The sequence below is a fragment of the Lycorma delicatula genome, chromosome 7 (genome assembly GCF_047948215.1).
Source record: "Lycorma delicatula isolate Av1 chromosome 7, ASM4794821v1, whole genome shotgun sequence".
NCBI classification, from domain to species: Eukaryota; Metazoa; Arthropoda; class Insecta; order Hemiptera; family Fulgoridae; genus Lycorma; species Lycorma delicatula.
In genome coordinates this window covers 144,057,664-144,079,355 of record NC_134461.1, presented here as the reverse complement: position 1 = coordinate 144,079,355, position 21,692 = coordinate 144,057,664, and the positions used below count along the sequence as shown (strand labels likewise).

The following is a 21,692-nucleotide window of genomic DNA, read 5'->3' as shown; positions in this document are numbered from 1 at the left end:
AATGCTTTCATCACAGTATCATTAAACAAGTATTTTCTTCTAAATGGTACATAATAAAGTAATATTATGATGGAATAAGACATTATAATGTAAATGATATAGATCGTCTTAGGAATGGTTTTGTATGCTACTTAACAGATAAAAAAAAGAACTGACCCAGTATTCACCTAGATGGATCAAGGGAAACCATGGTAAAATCTTGATCAGAGCAGCATTACTAAATGCAAAACTAATTATGAAATAAAATATAAATTACTATTGTTTAAAAATGCATGAATAGAATAATACTACTTCTGTAAAAGAAATTTTTAAATCTTATTCTAGTAGGTGAGAAAACATTTTAATTTGTTTGGTAATTTATAAAAAAAAATAACAACAAAAGCATATTAAGACTCTTTCTTATAAATATCCTGTTGAGCCACACAATTACAGTTCTGTTGTTCAATTTTCTAACAATAATTACACCTTCATACATATAAATGACAAAGATGTTAACATTTTTAATTTATTAAATATGTTCTATGTGAATCATATTCATGAGCATCAAACAATGATCTGACTCCCATTTTTGCATCTTGAAAACTTAATTTTTTTTAGGGAGTGGATTGTATTTTATACAGTAATATAAATAGACGTAATAAATATTTAATTGAATTCTAATTGATATTACAATTTTCTTTATGCAATACAATTTTTTTTTTCTTTGTAGGGCTAGTAGAAAAATTCAGCAGGTTAGTATTGGTTGTGTAGGTCTATTTCAGGTACAATTTTCTTTGTGCAATACAGGAATCATACTAGTGGTAGGGAGGTACATTACCAGACAAAAATATAAACTAAAAAAAGATAAGGTAAGGTAATTTTTCAAAACATATATGGCAATTTTAATGCAAGATGATTCTGGACCTGACAACAAAGTGCCTTCAGAGTATCAGTAAGACATATACCCTACAATGGGTAAAATAAAGAGGTCACTCATAAGTAATAAGGTTATGATTAAGGGGAATGTAGGACATTGATAAATAAAGAATACTTGGATAAGTCAAAAATAATGTGTCCATGATAAGAGGAAATAGGGACGATACACATACATCATTATAACTAATCTAAAGGCTGATTTACTCTCTGGATAACAGCAGCATCATCAAGAATAATTTAGATATTGTACATGCAAATAAACTGCATGGAAACTAAATATATTAACATAACTACTATTTACCTCAGGAAGGGATTTGAAGTAAGCAGCAAATTGAGCATGTTGACTAGAATCTGGAACAAAAAGACTAATTTAAAATGTTCACAAAACTTGTATACTATTATAAACTTAAGTATACCATTATTTTTATTAACTTCTTTAATTTAAAATGTTCTCAAAAGTGAAATATTCTATGAAAATTCCAGAAGATAAATTTAACAAATCTTGTTTCACATGGAAATTCTTTTGGAAGTTTCACCTGATCACTAAATGACTTATTTTTGTTATCAGTCACTTGGTGGTACCCTCCACACCAAAAGAGGTTTTTACCTTACCTGCTTTGAGGGTCTAACATTGTTATATATCTATTTCACAATAACTAAGAAACCTGGAGTAACATCAGAAAAAATTCTGAAACCATTTCTGTTCAATAATGCTTTAGTAATTAACTAACATTCTCATCCTAACATAGTTTACAAGAAAAAACAAAATGTGCTTAGTATTAAAAATAAAAATTTCACAATATTTCTACCACTGGCATTCAATGATTAATTTGGTGAATACAGTACATTTCACTTGTATGGTGCTTGTGGCTTAGAATTATGTGGGTTTGAAAATTTTGTTATAACTTAATTATAGGTGGTTCCAGAGGCTAAAACAGAAAAGAGAGAATTACAATTCTACAAATAAGGTTAGAAAGAAACAACAGATAAAGATTACCAATTGTCAACTGTTGCGAAGATTTCGACGTCATTTTAATCAATCTATAATTATTTCTTAACAATTTTAATTATTTGGAGCACAAGCAATAACGCAGTCAACTAAATAATTCCTCAGAGTTGCTCAATACAATCGCACACATACAGCTGTGAAAAGAAAACAATATAACCCGCCATGGCGCCAAAACCACCAGCAGCAATGTAGCCAAAACATATAAACAAATTAATCATCCAATATATGTAAATAAATGATCATATTCATCAGAAATTTTAGATCGTAAAAAAGATTTTAAAATTATACTATATTTTATATTATTATTTTTACACTGAAAATCTGTTATTTGCAATTCAGTTTCTTATTTACCTTGAATGAATAAAAAACTGTACCAATTTCAAATTCATGAAGATCATCGAATGTAGATAAAAGACATTAGACATTTGTTCTTTATATGTATTTGAAGTGAATAAGACAAAAGGAAAACGTTTTACTTTCAGTCATTTGGCGAATAACGTAAAATATTTATTTTATGACGGTTTTATAATCCACCGGGTTGGTCTAGTGGTTAACGCGTCTTCCCAAATCAGCTGATTTGGAAGTCGAGAGTTACAGCATTCAAGTCCTAGTAAAGCCAGTTATTTTTACACGGATTTGAATACTAGATCGTGGATACCGGTGTTCTTTGGTGGTTGGGTTTCAATTAACCACACATCTCAGGAATGTTCGAACTGATAATGTACAAGACTACACTTCATTTACACTCATACATATCATCCTCTGAAGAATTATCTAAACGGTAGTTACCGGAGGCTAAACAGGAAAAAGAAAGAAAGGACGGTTTTATACTGGAGCGATATAAAACATACGATACAGTAATCGATAAATGTCTTACAAGAATGATGAACTTAGTATGCGTTCTTTAAACAAGTGTGAGTTTATATTGGTGCGACAGTGACTTCTCTTTTACAGCAGTTATGGTAAAGATAAGCACGGCGCGTCTTAACATCGTATGCGATTATTATCTTTTAAGATTTATTTTAAGGCAGGTTCTCTCTGAAGAGTGTTAAATAATTTGTGTTATCTTTTATAATGAAGGACGACCAATTTATATGATATTTAATTTATATTAACTTCGTAAGTCAAACTGAAATATATCCTTGTCTATGGAATTACAAATTAAAAGAAAATTGCTGAAGAGACAGTACCGATCTAGCCTGGCAGCAGTGGCGGCTGGTAGCTATAATTAGTCGGGGAACTGCTCCAGAAAATTTTTTTCTGGGCCTTTTCAAGGTCATAGTTAAAGTTTTCTGTAAAATAAAAGAACCGAAAAAATCTCATGTGTACACCACATGACTTCCTTGTACGACTATTAAATTACATATACACATTTTTAAGAAATGAGTGTATAACATTTTATTTCATTAATAACTTATTGAATTCTAATTTATCGTATTTTTTTTTTTACAATCAGAGGTTAATAGATCAAACATGAACTTTATTTTTACAGTTTAACATAATTATTACAATTGGCATACATTAACTGCACATAATTAACTTTTAACATAATTTTGCGTATATGTTAATGATGGATTAAGCAGGACGATGAAGTGCGTCAAACAAGTACTCCAATAGAACTTTACGAGAGTCTATTCAGAACTGAATAATTATTCTGTATACTTTGTACAGAATGCAGCTGCACTGCATTCCATCATACGGTAGATTTCTAAATTTTTTTTTTGTTTAACGTCAGGGATCACTGTTGTATTTCTTCAGAGGATGAGATGAATGATTTGTAGTGTGTGTGAAAAATGCCATGCCTGACCGGGATTCGAACCCGGGACGTCCGGATGAAAGGCTGAGACGCTACCACTTGCCCCACAGAGGCCGGCAAATTTCCAAATATTAAGTGATATGTAGCACACGTGGCTTATGGAATGCAACACGTCAGGGTTTTACTGTATCATAACTCCCCCATCCCCAAATAAAACACTGTGGGGTTGATTATCAGGCACAGGTGTGTTTTCCTATAAATATTTTAATATACAATACAATAATAACAATTAATATACAATATAATTATATTATACAAAGGTGATTATAATTAGGTGATATGGTCATAATCACCTGTGACCATATTATTCTTTCTAACCATGGACAAATTGTTAACATTTTTTTTTTTAATTCTAATGTCTTAAGGTCTATTGATAATTAAGAGTTTGTACTTCGTCCATCCTCAATTCATTTACATCAATAAATTTAGGATACCCATAACTTTTAATCATATACTGTAGTGGGCTATCCTTGTACAATATTTGAATTTATTAAATATATCCCTAATACAACTTTTATTACACTTTCCTTTTCATTTACAAAATTGTTAACCTTTCTTTCAAAAGATAATACAATTCTAAATTATAATTTTCAATTAAAATTAAATAATCAAATGTTTCACCAACTCATATTACACATACACATATGCAATATATATATATATATATATATATATATATATATATAAATGCTGTTAAATACATACATATGCTGTTAAATTATATATGCACATTTTTAAAAGTACATAAAATTTTATTTCACTAATAACTTCTGATTTATTTTCATATTTTTCTGTTTTATTGTTATTATTATATAATTATTTACTGTAAAGATTTTTTTTACAATCACTGGTTAATAATTATTAATAAATCAATATATTTATTTTTTAACCTCCAGGACCACCATTAGGTATTACTTCAGAGGATGAGATGGATAATTATTGTCATTCATCTCATCCTCTGAAGTAATACTTAAAAATAAATAAAAAAATTAAAAATGAGATGAAGTCTGATTCGAACCAATGTGCCTTCCCCTTATAGATCCAAATATTTCATTAATTAAAATTTCATTTGGCTATAACTTTGTAACCAATAAAAATAAGTACCATTTATGACCATCAATGAAAAGCTCTCAATGAGGGCTTAATATTACAGTTAAGAAAAAGTCCAGAATCCATATCTTTTGTTGGATTTTTGGCTTTTTTGGACACTTTTGGTTCAGTCGATTCAATCAAAAGGGGAAATGCACAATTAGATGTTACAACAGTCCTAAATCCAAAATTTCAACACACTACTGCTAATCGTTTTTGAGTTATGCAAGATAACAAATGTATGTACAGATGTCATGCCGAAACCAGTTGAAATGGATTCAGGGATGGTCAAAATGGATATTTCCGTTGAAATCTGAAAACCGAAATTTTTCACGATCACAATACTTTCCTTACTTCATACAAGGAAGTAAAAATGAATCAAATAGAATAAAATCTAATTTTACACATTCAATAATATGGTACATGGTTTTAAGCACATTGTGCTTAAAACCCGTATTTGGTTTAACCGAATAAATAATAAAATGTCAATATAGATAATATTTTTTAGTATTATTAGATAAAAATAAAATGTCTGCTTAAAAACACTCCAACGTTTAGTCCAATGGTGCTTAATTTAAATTTCTATGTACACAGAAACAAATACATAGTTTTTACTAATTACCTTCTCTTTCACCCTTCCAGCTTGTTTTTGGACAGATTTGGCAATCAAAGAGCCCTTGCTTTCCGCCGTCTTCTGATCACTAGAGAAAAAACAACTAAACCACTTTCATATTCCTTCCACCGACTAAACTAGAAAAGGAAACGAACAAGAAGCATTCTACACACGCACGAGCACGCAGCTTAAAACAAAACTACTTTCCACCAGCATGCCAGGGTCGGCACTGCGAGAGCGACAGTGCTCTCTCTCCCTCACAGTCTTGCATGTAGCTTCCTATGTACGCATGCGCACAATAGCCAAACACCATGCTGCTGAAACTGTGAACCACACAGTTTCATACAATGAGTTTTGTATCCATTTCTAAACTGGAAAATGGCTACTGACATTAAGCTTAAGGATTATATATTGTACAAATATAAAGTAAGAATTAAAAGAAAGAAAATAGGACTCATTATATTTAATGTCATCAATAATATCAAGTGGAAATAGGGGTGCTGCAGTTCCACAGTGCCTATACACGAGCCGCCACTGCCTGATAGGTTATTGCCAAATAAATAAATGATACTGGTAAGTTTTTTTTTGATTTAGAGTCAGAAGTTTCCATTTTAGGGTAACTTTTTATCTTTAACATTTTTGTTGGTTACGTAATTTATTTTTGTATTCATTTTCTGAGCGCAAAAAATTTTCATTATGCAGTATAATGTGTTCAGGTAATGTAAGGTACATTTTGAAAATGATGGTTTGGTATAGGTCTACAGAAATGCAGATTTCTGACTTAATGATATTAAATAATCTTTAGTAAAAATTATTATTTTCTACAAATTAACATCCTGACCCCGTAGGGGACCCTCTGCCACCCCTTCTGTTCTGAGCCCTTATGGGCTTTACCGGAAGTCATCTTCAAAACCTTGGTTTTGACATATTCTAATCCGCCTCAGCCAGGATGCCACCGATGTGAATGCCATGAGTGATATTCCCATCAGTGTACTACTATTTAATGAACTTAAAACAAAATACATCTCACCAAATCTTAAACAAAACTTAACTGAACAAAGGAATTGAACTGTCTACCCATAGAAAAGTGAGTTCAACACATAACATGAAACATAAAAATATTACATTTATATACAGTTAATTAATTTTTATGTGTCTAGAAATAGATTAAAAATTACATAATGTATTTAAAAACATTATCCTTAGTTTATGTTTATAAACACCCACTGAATTGGAATAGCTCCAAAAAGTATTTGGTCAGTTTGTCTTGCTGTTTACTTGCTTGAGATATCCAGCTTTTTCCTTCATTATCCACCCTTTCAGAAGGCAAAACATCGGCAGGTGAATTTTCATAAACTCAGGAGACGGAAATTCTGAAATTTCCTTAACATTCTTTTTTTCAATAAATTCTTCTTTATGTCTTTTAATAAAATTATTTATAACACATGCCGCATTAACTACCTGTTCGGCACATTTTTCCTCACAACTTATAGGTCTCTCAAATAATTGGAACTTAGAAACTAACATTCCAAATGTGCACTCAATGCTTTTCCTTCCTCTACAATCTGCAATTAAATATTCTTTGTAAATTGTTCAATGCTTAAGGTTGCATTAGATAGGTAGAAGTGGAAATATTTCATCGCCAACCAAGTAATATGGAAGTGAAATTTCTTTATTATTAAACTGCACAGAATTATCACAGGGTATATGAAGAGCTTTGCATTAGACAATTAATTACTGATTTTTTTGAAAAATGCTACCATCACTATTTCTACCTAACTCTCCTATGTCTATGACTGTAAATAATCAATCTGCATCAGCTATTGCCATAAGAAACAATGGAAAAGTATCCTTTATAGTTTATGTACGCTGATTGTTATTATTGCATATTATTTATTGTAATTTTTTTTTTTTTAAATCAGAATAAATCAATATATTTAAATTTAAGAAAAGGAGATGAAGTCTGATTTGAACCAGTGTGCCTTCTCCTTACAAGATCCAAATATTTCATTAATTAAAATTTCATTTGGCTATACCCTGGAATATATGAAAATAAGTACCATTTATAATCGTCGTTGAAAAATGAGGGCTTATTAAGAAAATGTCCAAAATCCAGATTTTTTTGAATTTTTGTTTTTTTGGACACTTTTGGTTCTATTGATTGCAATCAAAAGGGGTGGTGCGCAATTAGATGTTACAACAGTCCTAAATCCAAAATTTCAACATCTTACGGCTAATCGTTTTTGAGTTATGCGAGATACGTACTTACGTACGTACACCCATACTACGTACGTGGGTTCGGGATTGGTGAAAATGGATATTTCCGTTGAAATCTGAAAACCGAAATTTTTCAGGATCACAGTACTTCTTTACCTCGTACAAGGAAGTATAAAGTAGTAATAATTCGATTGTTGAAATATCTCGAGATATCTGGAATTATCAACTGCATCATTCGAATGCAGTTTGAATACTCACGAAGACGAAAATAGCTACGATTAGTGAAGTGGGTCTCACAGAGCAGAACAACACCTAATGACTGCAATTTTAAAGCTCTAGTTCATGTCAACGATGAACGCGGTCCTTGATATTCCAGGTAGCAACCCTTAAAAATCTAGACATCAACAGATTTTACTGATTACCTTATTAAGCAAGACCATTAGATTACCTATTTTCTGCTCTAGAAATTCTGTTATTAGTTTTTGTAGCTTATCTTCAGTATCACCATGGATGTCGCGCTCAACAGCCGTGGCATAAAGATAAGTATGACATATACAGTTAGCCCACCGGGTTGGTTTAGTGGTGAACGCGTCTTCCCAAATCAGCTGATTTGGAAGACGAGAGTTCCAGCGTTCAAGTCCTAGTACAGTCAGTTATTTTAACACGGATTTGAATACTAGATCGTGGATTCCGGTGTTCTTTGGTGGTTGGGTTTCAATTAACCACACATCTCAGGAATGGTCGAACTGAGACTGTATAAGACTACACTTCATTTATAAGCATACATATCATCCTTTGAAGTATTATATGTTACCGGAGGCTAAACAGAAAAAGACATATACAGTTGGATCTCTAATCGTTACTTTACCTAAAGAAGGGAAATTTTCATTGCCGAAGTCAAAGGAAGCGCTCTTTTGTTCAGAACAAACTTTTGTTCTTTGTATGACCGTACTGTTGGCATGGCATGCACTTCACAAATCAAGGACGTTTTCTGAGTTACGTTTCTCTAACTCCACAATTCGCAATGTATCTCAGATTAAACAGCTTCTTGTTATCTTCGGACTCCAGGTTGATGAAAAATGTCGACAACGGTTCCTTTGTGACCTGATGACGAGCGCATGAAAAGATGTCATGTTTGACTGGGATTCGAACCTTAGATCTCCGAACGAAATGCCGAGACAGACGTTAACTGCTCAGCCATTTTTTTTTAAATTTTTTTATAAGGGGGCGAGAAACGCCTGTGCGTTATCATCGCCCAGAATTTTTATTTAATAAAAAGGTAAAATAATAAAACTAAATAAGACATAAAACTAATATACGTTATATAATAAAAAATTTAAAACTAAGTTAAAATAAAAGTTAAAAAAGTGAAATAAAACTCAAAATTAATATCACAGACGGAGTCTTTAAAATATAAAAGCTAAAATAACTCAGCCATGGTGAGATGTGTAAGTTCCTCAAAACACCATGAAAAGCCCTCTTGTCTTTTCTTCTAAAGGTGTGACCAATCAAAAATTGATTGGTCGCCAATTGTGTTCACCCAACCAACAAAATTGTGTTCACGGACAAAATCAATTACCTTCTTGTATTTGTTAACATCGTTCGAGATCACATACAGTTGCTTAGGGCTAATTGTCTTTATACTGTAGTTAGATTTACTAACCACCATTACTAATGATTCATACACCCGCATAAAATCGGTTATGCCAAATAAAAATATTGGCGGGGCCTAATGGCATCCCTTTGAGAACAATATCATCCTCCATCTGGAGGTCCTGGTAGCAATTTGATAATGATATCAACAGGAGATCGTGACTCTTTAGGCATATGGAAGACTGGCACAGTTTACTATTGTATAGGAGCTGTCTGTGAAGTCAGTATCTGTCTTGATTCCGGATCGAATACAATATTATTAATCTGTAAAACAATTTGGCAGAATTATTTTTTTCATTGTCTTCAATTAATAATCTTTTTTGGGGAATAGTGTGCTAAGAGCTGGTTTACACTTGAAGATGAAGCAGGCTGACTGTGATTGAGTTCAATTTGTGTGAAACAGCTGGTTTCCCAAAATGTAACTTAATGGGGTCAACTGTAAACTTTAATTCAGCCTAATGAATCTATATCCAGTTTCAGCATTCACAACAGCATTAACAATACTTGGAAAAGACCTACAAATCAATTGATTTTTCTGTGTAATAGTAATAGCTTAAACGTTTTGTCACTTCTATTAACATATTTTATTCCAGTTATAATCCAGTACAATATGTGGTTCAACATTTCTTAACATAAGTGAAATGCATTGCTGTTGTTGTGTGTTATGTCAAAGTATTCAGACATATTTTTTTAAAGTTCATCAAAAACAGCTGGGCTGGTGTAGAATCATTTGTATATACACACACAGAGTGATCAACTCAAGATGGCCACCCATTGGGATCTCAGAAGCTACAGTTTTATGAGAAACTTTAAAATGGGAACCTTCCAAAAATTTTCCTTACATTAAAAAACAGTATTACCATTTTTTAAATCTTTACACTTTTTCCAATATTGTGGCAGACTTCATTATTTCAAATGAAAACCTAATGTTTTTACTGCATTTTTGGTAGAAAATGGTATTTATATATTTTTATTCTTTTGTATTTTTCTCTAAATGCAGCTATTATGGAGCTACAGGGTGATAACTGTAAACTTACAAAAACAATAAATATAATTTTAATGCTATATATTTATCAGCTGTTTTTTTTAATTTAACAGTATACTCATTGATGGTTAATGTGTTGCCATCATTCATTAGCTGTTTTAATTGTCTCCAATAAGTTAATAAATACTTTAGTTTATAATACAGTTTATTTTCATGTCAGCTGTCTGCATTATTTTTATTTTAATAATGAAAAAGTAAATTAACTTTAAGTAACAATTCAACATTAGCAAGAAGTACATTAAGTACAGGGATATATCCTGATACAACCATCTCAGTGTAAATTACTTGCAAGATTAGTTGTATTAACTGTCAAAGGAGGAAACAACAATCAAGTGAGATTTTCTGTAAACTGCTGGTGCGCTATCATCAACAATCAGATTTTGACTGTGCATTTCTATGAGGGAAATCTTATAGGAGCTCAATACCATATATTTCTGGAAGACATTCTACTGCCATCTATTGATAACTTACCTTTAGATTTGTGAATACAATTTTATTTCTAACAAGATGGACCTCCAGTATACCATTATGGTGAGATAAAGGAATTTTTAAATGCTCATTTACAAAACAGGTGGATAGTGCTATTGCTTGGCCAGCAAGAAGTCCAGATCTTTCCTTGTTAGATTACTTTCTGTGGGGATATGTGAAATACAGGTCATACCCATCTTGCTATGCTTCAGTGGAAAAAACAACAGCTACAGTAGTCAAAATTCTGTATAACATCAATTACAACACATTGTCAAAAGCTTTTAATGATGTTTACAGGAGAGCAACTGCTTACATTTTTACTCATGGTAGCCATTTCAATATCTGTTATAATTGACACTGTAGTTCTATTGTAATTCTTCCTTCCCAATAAATAAAATTAAAACCACACTGTTCAGTATAATAGTCTTTAATATTACATTTATTTAATTTTTGAACTTTTAAAATATAACCAAATACTAATACATTAAAGGTTTCCATTTAAAAAACAAATGGCCACCACATATGAATTTACAACTGTAGCTCATACTCAGTAATGTCTGCATTTAAAGAAAAATACCCAAGAATAGAAATGTATAAATATGATTTTCAATCCAAAAATTAAATAAAAAGATGAGGTTTCCATTTGAAACTATGAAGTTGGACATCATATTGTATAATTTCAAAAATGGTAATTCTGTATTTTTTATGTAAGAAAAAAATTTTGGTAAGGTTCCCCATTTAAAGTTTCTGAAATCCCAACAGTGGCCATGTTGAGTTGATTACCTGTATATCATTATGACCATACTACGAAAACTGATGCAAAGCCTTATACAGTAAGATAGCTTTGACAGTCATGAAATTCTGATATTGCTTGGATGTATACTTCAGCTCCACTGAAAATATACAAATTGATACTACATTTTTCCTGTTTATGTTTTAACGTTAACACAGAACACCACACAAACTTGGAATGCATAAATTCTTTTGTCTACAATATCCCTAGCAATAGAATATTACTACATTTTTCTCTACACAAATCCAAATCCCAAACTGACCTGATTTTGTGCAGAGGATCATGGCCAGGTTTATCACATGCAATCCACAAGGAAATATAACTTAAGAAATACACCAAAAAGCCTGTCGTGAAGTTTGATGATGATGTGGCAAGATAAGGTCATCAGACATATAGTTCATGATAGGTTTCTGCTGAAGAAAAGTGCAAAACAATTGTATAAGAACAAGATGGTTGAATTTTGAGATATGCATCACAAACATTAATTTCTGTATTACCAATATGAGAACATGCATTGCAATTGGTTTATTACATGTTTGTTTGTTTTAAATCAACAGAGTCTGGGGACAATTTAATCTAATTAACCAACCTTTTTGAACATGCACCTTTATTTGTATTCAGCTGCTCAAAGCTCTCTCTTTTTCTCTTTAGCCTCTGGAACAACTCTAAGAAATTACTTCAGACGATGATATATATGAATGTAAATGAAATGTCTTGTAGTCTCAGGTCGACCATTCCTGAGATGTGTGGTTAGTGTAAACCTAACCACCAAAAAACACCAGTATCCACTATCTAGTATTAAAATCTGTATAAAAGGTACAGGATTTGAATCTTAGAACTTTCAATTGCTCAAAGCTAAATAATACTTAAAAAAACGTGTGGTAGATGTGCAAATTTAATTTGAATCTTTGGAGAATCATATTCCTGATAGAACTATCCCATACTGTTTGTCAGTAACAGATGCATTATACACTGCTGACTGGTATAGTTAAATTTTTCATGTAAACAAAACATATTTTTATCAAATATTTGCTTTCTTTTAGTCAGTTGAACTTAATACTTGCAGAAAACTGTTTTTTGGTAGCTGCAAATAAGTAAAGTGTATGATGCATCACTTCTCTTCAGCCATCATAAAATCTGATTTATTTCAGCCCAGGGTGAAGTAAATGCAGTCAGAAAATGTATTGTGCTGGGATTTGTGTTTTCTAATGCTGGTATACTGAAGTACATACCAAAAAGCTTTGAACTTGACAGATGCATCAACTATGTTGATCAAATTTGGGATTCACTACAATCATGTCTCAAACAAGACTTAAAGGAGAGATCTTATGAGCATTACTTTGTCCCAGTCAAAATCATTTTCTTTATTATGGACAGTTTGAATGTAAAAAAATAATTTCTTATATATAATATTAATAATTTTATTAATGATGTATTTTAGACTATTTTTTCCTTCTTTTACCCCTTCACTAACAAAGTAACCCATATATTTAACATACTTCAATTTAATAATGAAATAGATCCTCAGCTGAACATGTGTACAATATCTTTATCCCAGCTATGGTTTACAGTTCTTTGGTGGAGGAATAAAAATAGAATTTAGTTATGTTGTAATAAAATTCTTCCAAGAATATTACCAGCTACAGTAGTAATTGTAAATCAGGCAGTGAATCGAATAGAATTGAAAAAACTATACAGTTAATGTAAAAATCTAGATGTGGGGATTCTATATGACCTTGTAAACTAAGATAGCATTTTTGAAACAAATGCAGCATACTGAGGAATTTTTCAATGGCAAGTATAATACCCTTCAAGACATAACTAAAAACCACTTGATGTGCTGACTGGACATTCTGGCTTGCAATTTCATCGTGATGTTAATAATCCTGAAATTGTTACATCATTTAAAAGATACTCACTCACATCAAATGAAAAAGTAAAAATGTATTCAGTTTCAACAGAAAGGGAAATCTACACACACATACACACAAATTCAGCAGTAGACAGACACTGATAGTTTCGAAAACTGGAGTTATAATACACTTAAGGTAAGATTAAATCAGATACAATGGAGATTTGTTCTATGCTAATTCATGAAATCATGCAGTCCCTATTCTTAAAGTACTCGTGATAGAAATGCAGTCATATTTCTTATCTATACTGGAATGACTGTATTGGGTCCGAATGATATTTCAACTATTTAAAGTATATAATATCAAGTTTTCCAACTACACTGTTGACATCAGAAATAAAATCTTATTTGCAAAAAGAACCAGCCAGCTGAGAAGAATATTGTAAAAAATGTTTTGTGCAATGATAAACACATGATCTGAAAAACATAATTAGTCAGACTGTATGCAATGTTATAACACAATTATAAAAAAATGTATATATTCACTATTTAAGATGATGAATTACAATACCCATTAGTAATAACAGATATCAAAGACCCACCAACTAAGTGGTTTATATTTTTTAAATTTAATTGTTTCAGATTTAACAAGATTATCCAAAATCTATATCAGGTTTTAAAATTTCTTCTTTCAAAGATGTGCGCCCACTTTTTAACATTTACAAAGAAACTTACCAGTTTTATGACTGCATTTGTTTTGTGGCAATCAGCCAATGTTTTTTTCAGTGCTAAATGTCATGGTCTTATCTCCTTATTTCCCAGCAAACCACATAAGATTGATGTGGTATTCTCTTATAACAATGGGTTATTATACTTCTTTAGAGGTAACATTTTTTTACAAATTCAGTGGAAAAATTGTAAGAACAGATGATACAAGTTTGCTCTGGACTAAAATGTCATACAACTACTTTACCACAAGTTCAAAATTATTTTTTGAATTGAAATGTGCGCCCAAAAAAGACAAAATTTAAAAAAAAATTATAAAAACAATTTTTCTTTTATACACCAGTTTGAAATTAGCTTCGCATAAAGTACATTTTCAATGCATTTGGTAAACTAATTAAACATAATTTGCATGCAACCGTATCTAAATAACAGCTGCAAGCTCTTTATCTTTCTCATTTTAAGAGATTGAAGATAAATCTGTGAATTTTTTGTTAACAGTTCACACATCTTTGGTCATGTTAGCATCTTCAACATCAAAAAGAATTGATTGACATGAACAGTTCATTTAGACTCATTCCACGATCGCAATACATAGCTTAAATAGTATTCTCATTAGACAATTCAAATATTAGATTGCGTACTTCTGGCTGGTGGAATCTGTACAATTACATCACTGTCAGAAAAATACGGAGGCTCTTCCCACAGTGACTTCAAATTCATTATTAAAAAAAAACAATTTACACACACACAATCTTATAAAGCTACTTTTCTACATAATTGCTGTCTAAATTAAGGCACCTATCATGTCTATAAACAAGTTTTTAAATACCCTTCCCATCTGTGAATTAAGCTTGTATGTTATCATTTTATCATAAGTCAGATGAAACAATAACTATCATTCATATCACTGTAAACTAAATGACTCTTAAGAGTCTTCGGATTTAATATTATGGGTTGTGAACATACTTGTGAGGATCTAAGTTCTACGATGTTGTCCAATTATTATCGTTAATTTACAACAAAAGTGTAAATGAAATGTAAAACATTACAGTCCATAGTCATTTGTATATACAACATATATAAAAACGAGTGATCGGATTTCAAAACCTGTGCAACAATTTATGATCAACTAATGAAATTTGCACCAGATTCTAATACAAACACTCAAATATACATTAACCTTGATCATAAACCTGGTGTTGCGTTTTAAAATTTACAGAAACAAGAGTCCATAAATACGGTTCAGCACTTGATCACTTAAACATTGGCTAAGAACATTAATCCCTGGTATAAATAATTTGAAGAATCTCTCTGTTTATATAAGGGGAAGAGATTTAGGGCAACCATGCATTTAAGAGGAAAATGTTCAACAAAATCAAAAAGGTTTTCAGTGAAGACCGAAGTCACATGTTGCTCCAGCTGAGAATTTGCAATCTCTCAAATAACTAGCAATGTTAAGACGAGATTTGTATTTATCGATTACAAGTGGTACAAGCTCTTTGCATAAGTGACAAAAAAACATAAAAATTTTGGTGAAATGAAAGATGGGTAGTGTGGTTGTTAATTTTTTAGTGATGAAGCAAGTTTCACGTCACAATGTTCATATATAGAACTTTAGAATATGCATGAGATTAACCAAAAATGAGTGCTTTTTGCACGCCCTTCTTTTTAAAGGAAACAATAACAAGGCATTCTCGTATTGAGATGTTGCAGGACTACCCTTTTCACAACTAAATGAAAACTCATTCCTTTTTCGGCAAGATGGGGCCCCGCCACAGTGGCAGAACCATCAGTTTCCAAATGAAACATTGCAGGATAGAATGTATAAAAACTCAAGGCTTGGCCTCCAGAATGCCATTATACCATGACTTCTTTTGTGGAGGTGTTTATGTTCCATCATTACCAGCTGATGAACACGATTGCAGAATTCATTCTTGATGCATTCATTCCAATGCATTGCAGAATTCATTCTTGATGTTATTCATAGAGGGAGTTATACATGTTTTTATGAAATATGCATTGTTACACACTTTTATTATGCAATATAAATGTATGAAACCAAATAATTTTGTTTTGATACTACAACATATATATATCTAGGGTAAGAATTTCTGGGCATTTTATACGCAGTCATAACAAAACTTAAAAAAAAACAAAATTTACTGAAAAATATTATGAATTTATAAAAATTAAGATATTTTTACTTTATAAAAATTTACAATAAATGTTTGAAAATTCCAACATTAATTTCTATGCAGTTAACTTGTTTCCCTACATTTTCTGTTGCAAACTTAATGATTTCTTTGTGTTCCTTAAGGTGAGTAGCAGCAATCAGTTCATAATGACTCTTTACTTTTTTCTTGTATACCTTGCATTTCATCCATCCCCACAAACAGTAATCCAAGGAAGTAAGGTCTGGTGATCTAGGTGGACAATTTACTTGCACTCCATGCAATTCAACCAGTTAATTTTTCATCTAAGAATTGTCTTACTTCAATCATGAAATGAGTTGGTGCTCCTGAAGTACATATCAATTCATTTCGGTAATGAGAAATTTTCAAGCTCTGAAAGAAACTCACAGTTTTAAAATTCCAAATAATTTCTTCCTGCAACATGTTGTAATATAAAAGTGCCTATTAACTGGCTTTCGATCACGCTACACCAGACACAGAAGCGAATTCAGTGTGCATGCCACATTATGAGTAAAAGTAACATCATCCAAAAACAGTATGAACAGAACCAACTGTTAACCCAAGGATGACTGCATGAGCCAAACACAGTGCTACAATTGGTTTAAGCATTTTAAGGAGGGCAGAAGTTTGGGTGCCATAGATCCAAGGACTAGATGACCACCAACCTGTTCAGAGTGTGCCTCTGTAATTGGTAAAAATTGTCGTTTAACTGACCGTGAAGTTGTTATAAGTGTAGAATCTTGCCATCAAATCCTTACTACAAAACTTGCAATTCATTGCATTAATCCAAAATTCATGCCAAGTTTGTAGACAAATGACCAGAAGCAGAAGTTGGAAGTCTGTCAAACTGCTTGCAAATAACTTCTTCAAAAACACCTTAACTATAGTTATAAGCAAACTTTCACACAGATGTGTTGTTCCTCCAATTCCTTCATTTTTACTTTTTCACTAATCCAGCAAGTAGTTATGCACTTCTAGCGTTGTAGCTGGTGTCCTGGCAGTTAGACTTAAGGTGGCGATGCTTAAGGCGGAGGCGGTTCACTCTGGTATTCTGAAGGTGGATGATGCTACAGGAATGGTAGGAAGAATGGGATTCTGCAACCAATGGCCATTGGACAAAGATGATGATACCATGACTGGACTGAATAGAGGTTTTGGAGGTTGGATCACTTTTCATAGCTACTGATAGGGCACGGGGATTTTGAAGCATACTTTTACAGATTTAACAGAAGAGCTTTCCCCAGTGTAGATATTGTTGGATATTGCAGAACACAAAATATTTAGGTGTATCCGATGGGATGGAGAAAGATTTGGCTAACCCCTAAAAATGCTGTTGGATTCATGCTTGGAGGTAAAAAGGAATGGGTACAGGTTTTCAAACTTGTATCTGAGTATTTTAACAGCTAAGATCAATTGAGTGAAATGGCAGCTGTCTAACATCAGTTCAGTACAGAAGAGGTCTTCCTTGGATCTGACAAGCACGTCCAAATCCTGCGTTGCAGGTGAAGCAAAGGACATGGGAGGAAGGGTGAAGGACAGTCCCTTCCCTGCTGAGCCATCGTGTTCCCCCAGCAGGGATGGGTGATTGTGATGATGCACATGGACTCTGGATCCCCAACCTTGAAGGCACCTCCCGAGACTGTGTAGTTAAGCCCCAGTGGGGGAAGTTGGTGGTAAGGTTTAATAATCTAATACCTTAATAACAACTTGCAAAACCTCCTTTTGGGGCGTATGTTAACAGTATTACCCCGTATCATAAAAGTTTATGCATGACTTCACTCAATCGGTAGTTACTTGACTACTAATGCGTAGATCAGAACCCATTATAAGGCTATATATTACCAAGAAATGCCACTACATGCATACAGTGGCCGGGCCATACAATCTACAGATATTGGTGTGCATTTAAAAAGTTTGGTATTATTTTTTTTTTTAACAAATCTCATATGTCTGTATTAATTTTTTTCCTTATTTCAAGCTGTAGAATTAGTTCTTCTGAATTACCTGTATATGAGTATATGAATAAACTTAATCAAAACAGATAATTATAAAAATAAGAAAACATTCATTTCAGTAATCTATATAAACATAATTAAGGCATAAAATTTTAAAGATTACGATCAAATACACAAAAAAAAAAACATAAAACAACAAAATATTACGACTGAGAATTAATTAAAACTGAACAAAAAGTTGACATCGAAATATTCTGTCAAAGACCAGTAAGGGGTTAATCACAAATTAAAGTAAAATTATTACAAATATTACACACACTTATAAATTAAGAGCTAAAAATAAAAAATGTCAATTTTTAATGAAATATTCATGTTAGACTCACAATATTATTTTTATTATAAATAATTTACTATGTTTAACAACAAACTATTTTTTATAAAACATTAATTTTAATAACAGAGATTATTTTTCTACCTTTGTGATTAAAGCACAACAGTACAACTTTTATGAAAACCACTATTTTTTTACTCATTGGTTTAATGGGACGAAGTGTTGTAAATGTATGCAGGGGTGTTAATACAGTCTTTTCTAGTCACTCGCTCATTATCAAGATTACTTAAAACCCAATTTATTTAATGTGAAAGAATGTTTCTGTGAATGATTCGTTATTGTGCAAGTTTCATTATTTGATATAGATTAAATTGTTTTGTTATAATCATCAAAAGTAATTTTATATTGAATGACATTTCTTTTTAATAACTTTGGGTTTTTTTTCAATTATGCCCAAATGAGTTTTCAAACAATACTATTTTGCTCTAACTATGAACTCTATACCTAGACCATTATCGTATTCCTCTTTGAACTTTGTCTTATTTCCAACACTATAGCATAAATATTCATACGAGTAATCTGATACATCTAAATATTGAAAAAATATGTATCTCATTATCTTGATAAAAATCATTTGTTAGAATTTCATAAGAAAAAGATCAGTGTTCTTACAATGCTTTTTTGTTTGAGGCAACAAAAACAATAGAAGAAAATAAAGATCTGTGTACTATTAATCATGGATTATCATCCATGATGTTCATTCTTCAAAAACTGTTACCATTATTTGTAGATGGATGGTATTGAACACGTTCAATATAAACTACTACACAAACATCATCAGATCAGAGCTTTTATGTCTGAATATGTATCGCCAAAGACATGAGTGTTGACAGCTATGGTAAATGATCATGAATCTATTTTTTAGCAGTCAAATTGGGCTACTATTTGCTGCGATACCTAATCAAATCTTTTGCCATGAAATTTCCATTAATCTTATGGCAATCAGATCTGCCCTATGCTTTGCGGTAATAAGACATCATACTTTTCCTACAACTACCAAGTGGTGGGGGAAAGCACAAATATAACGTACGCAAAAATAATATGAAAACAAGCTGCATCCGATAGCATTTTTTATTCTTAATACATACAAGTCAGATTGTCAAGCATAATTACAAAGTTGCTCTTTATAATCTTCAATGTTCATAGACCATTCATCATTGTTACAGGGGTAAATAAAATATTAACAGGATTTTATTTTTTTTAATATTTATTTATTGAAAAATAAAAGGCAAATATAATTTATTTTTCTACATAGTTGTCTGCTTTAGAAATACATTTTTCCCAGCAAGAAGGAAGGTTTTTTATCGCAGCACTGTAGAATGAAGCTGGTTGCGTCAGGAGAAAATCGCACACAAATCCCTCCTGCCCTCATAATCTTCAAATTGTTGCCCTCCTAGAGCTTCTTTAAGCGGCCCAAATAAATGAAAATTGCAGGGCAATAGGTCCTGGGTAGGGAGGATGATCAAGTTGGGTCCAGTGCATTTCTTCTAGTTTTGTGACCGTTAGATCTGCAGTATGGGAGCCTGGTGTTATCGTGCAGGAGGATGGCCGCTAGAATCGGTTGATCTTGTCTTTTGTGGCGATATGCAGCCCTCACCTTGTTCAACAGCTCACAGCATTGACTGTGCGTTGATCATGCAAAAAATCACTGAGCAAAATGACTCGCCGGTCAAAAAAAAATAAGTTGTAAGAACTTTGCCAGCTGATAGTCAAGTTTGCTTTCACTGGGGCTATCTCCCCTTTCCTCCACCACTGCATACTGGCTTGTTTCAATTGGGGAGTGTAGTGGTGGACCCATGTTTCATCGCAGGTGACGATTCGACTCAAAAATGCATTACCTTCTTTTGCAAACCTTGCTGTAAGCCTGGACAGACAGTCTCAACTTCTGATTTGTGATCAAAAGGTGAGAATTTGTGATCTGACACACACTTTACAGTACTGTAGGTCGTTTGTGATGATCACTTGACAGCTCCCATAACTTATTCTGACCTGTTCTGCAATTTCAGATGCTCTCACCTGTCGATTGTCTTCAAGAATGTCTTAAACCGCGCTAATATTTTCATCTGTAATGCTGGTCCAAGGACAGTAATCTCTTTATGTCAGGCAAATACAAGAGTCCTTCACAATGTTTGGTCCCCAAACTGTGCAGTCAATCTCCAGAAAATTTTCGTTGCCCGAACTCCTTCATGAGCAAGAAATTTTACAATTATGTACTGTGCAGTGAAGGGGTGCACCTGTTGCTCTGACACTGTGAGCATTACTTACAAATTGGTTGGGAGTGTGGAATGGCTGTCGACCCCCCACTCCTAATAACCCCACCCAAGCATACTAGAAGCCTGGGTCCAGTCCTACCAACTGTACATACTTAGGAACAAAAATCCTGTTTATATTTGATTTATCCTCATAAATATCATAGGAAGTAACTTATAATCAAGAATGCCAACAGAATTCAAACATAGCAACTATTTAGTTTCATACATTTTTATGTTCAAAGGTTACCCACATTTTTGATAAATATCAAAAAATCATAAAACAATATGGTTATGCAGAATTTTTCAATTTCATTTTGTTTATATATTTTTATACATCTATTAGTCAAAATATTTTTCTTTTACCATTTTTTGGTAAGAAAATACTGTTTATTTCATTTACTTCTGGCATGGACTTTTATAACTGAAAAATTTACAGAGTGAATTGATGTTTGGTTGTTACAAAAGATAAAATAATAGATAAAACGGTTTTTCCACTTTTCACTCTCCAGAATGCAACCCTTAGCCTTTTTTAAAAGATCTGGCCATTTTTCTACTTTAATTTTCTTCAATGCTGTTTTGATAATCTACTAAATCAGTTTCCTGGTTAACCTTCGTTTTAGTTTATCAATCTATGAACTCCAACCCACTATTAATTAGTACATTTAAGATACCCATTTTCTACAAATTAAATTTTTCCAGAACACTT

At 32.2% G+C, this 21,692-nt stretch overlaps 1 protein-coding gene across 1 annotated transcript in view; it reads right to left on the bottom strand.

Moving 5' to 3' along the window:
- The window catches only part of spel1 (DNA mismatch repair protein spel1), a 46,509-nt gene extending 44,429 nt beyond the window's left edge, over nucleotides 1-2,080 (bottom strand). Inside the window, exons 1-2 of the mRNA XM_075370827.1 lie at nucleotides 1,913-2,080; nucleotides 1,217-1,266 (exon numbers count right to left, since the gene is read on the bottom strand). Coding sequence (XP_075226942.1) covers nucleotides 1,217-1,266; nucleotides 1,913-1,946 — 84 coding nt within the window. The 5' untranslated portion in view covers nucleotides 1,947-2,080. The remainder of the gene's footprint in view (nucleotides 1-1,216; nucleotides 1,267-1,912) is intronic.
- Nucleotides 2,081-21,692: the final 19,612 nt, after the last annotated feature.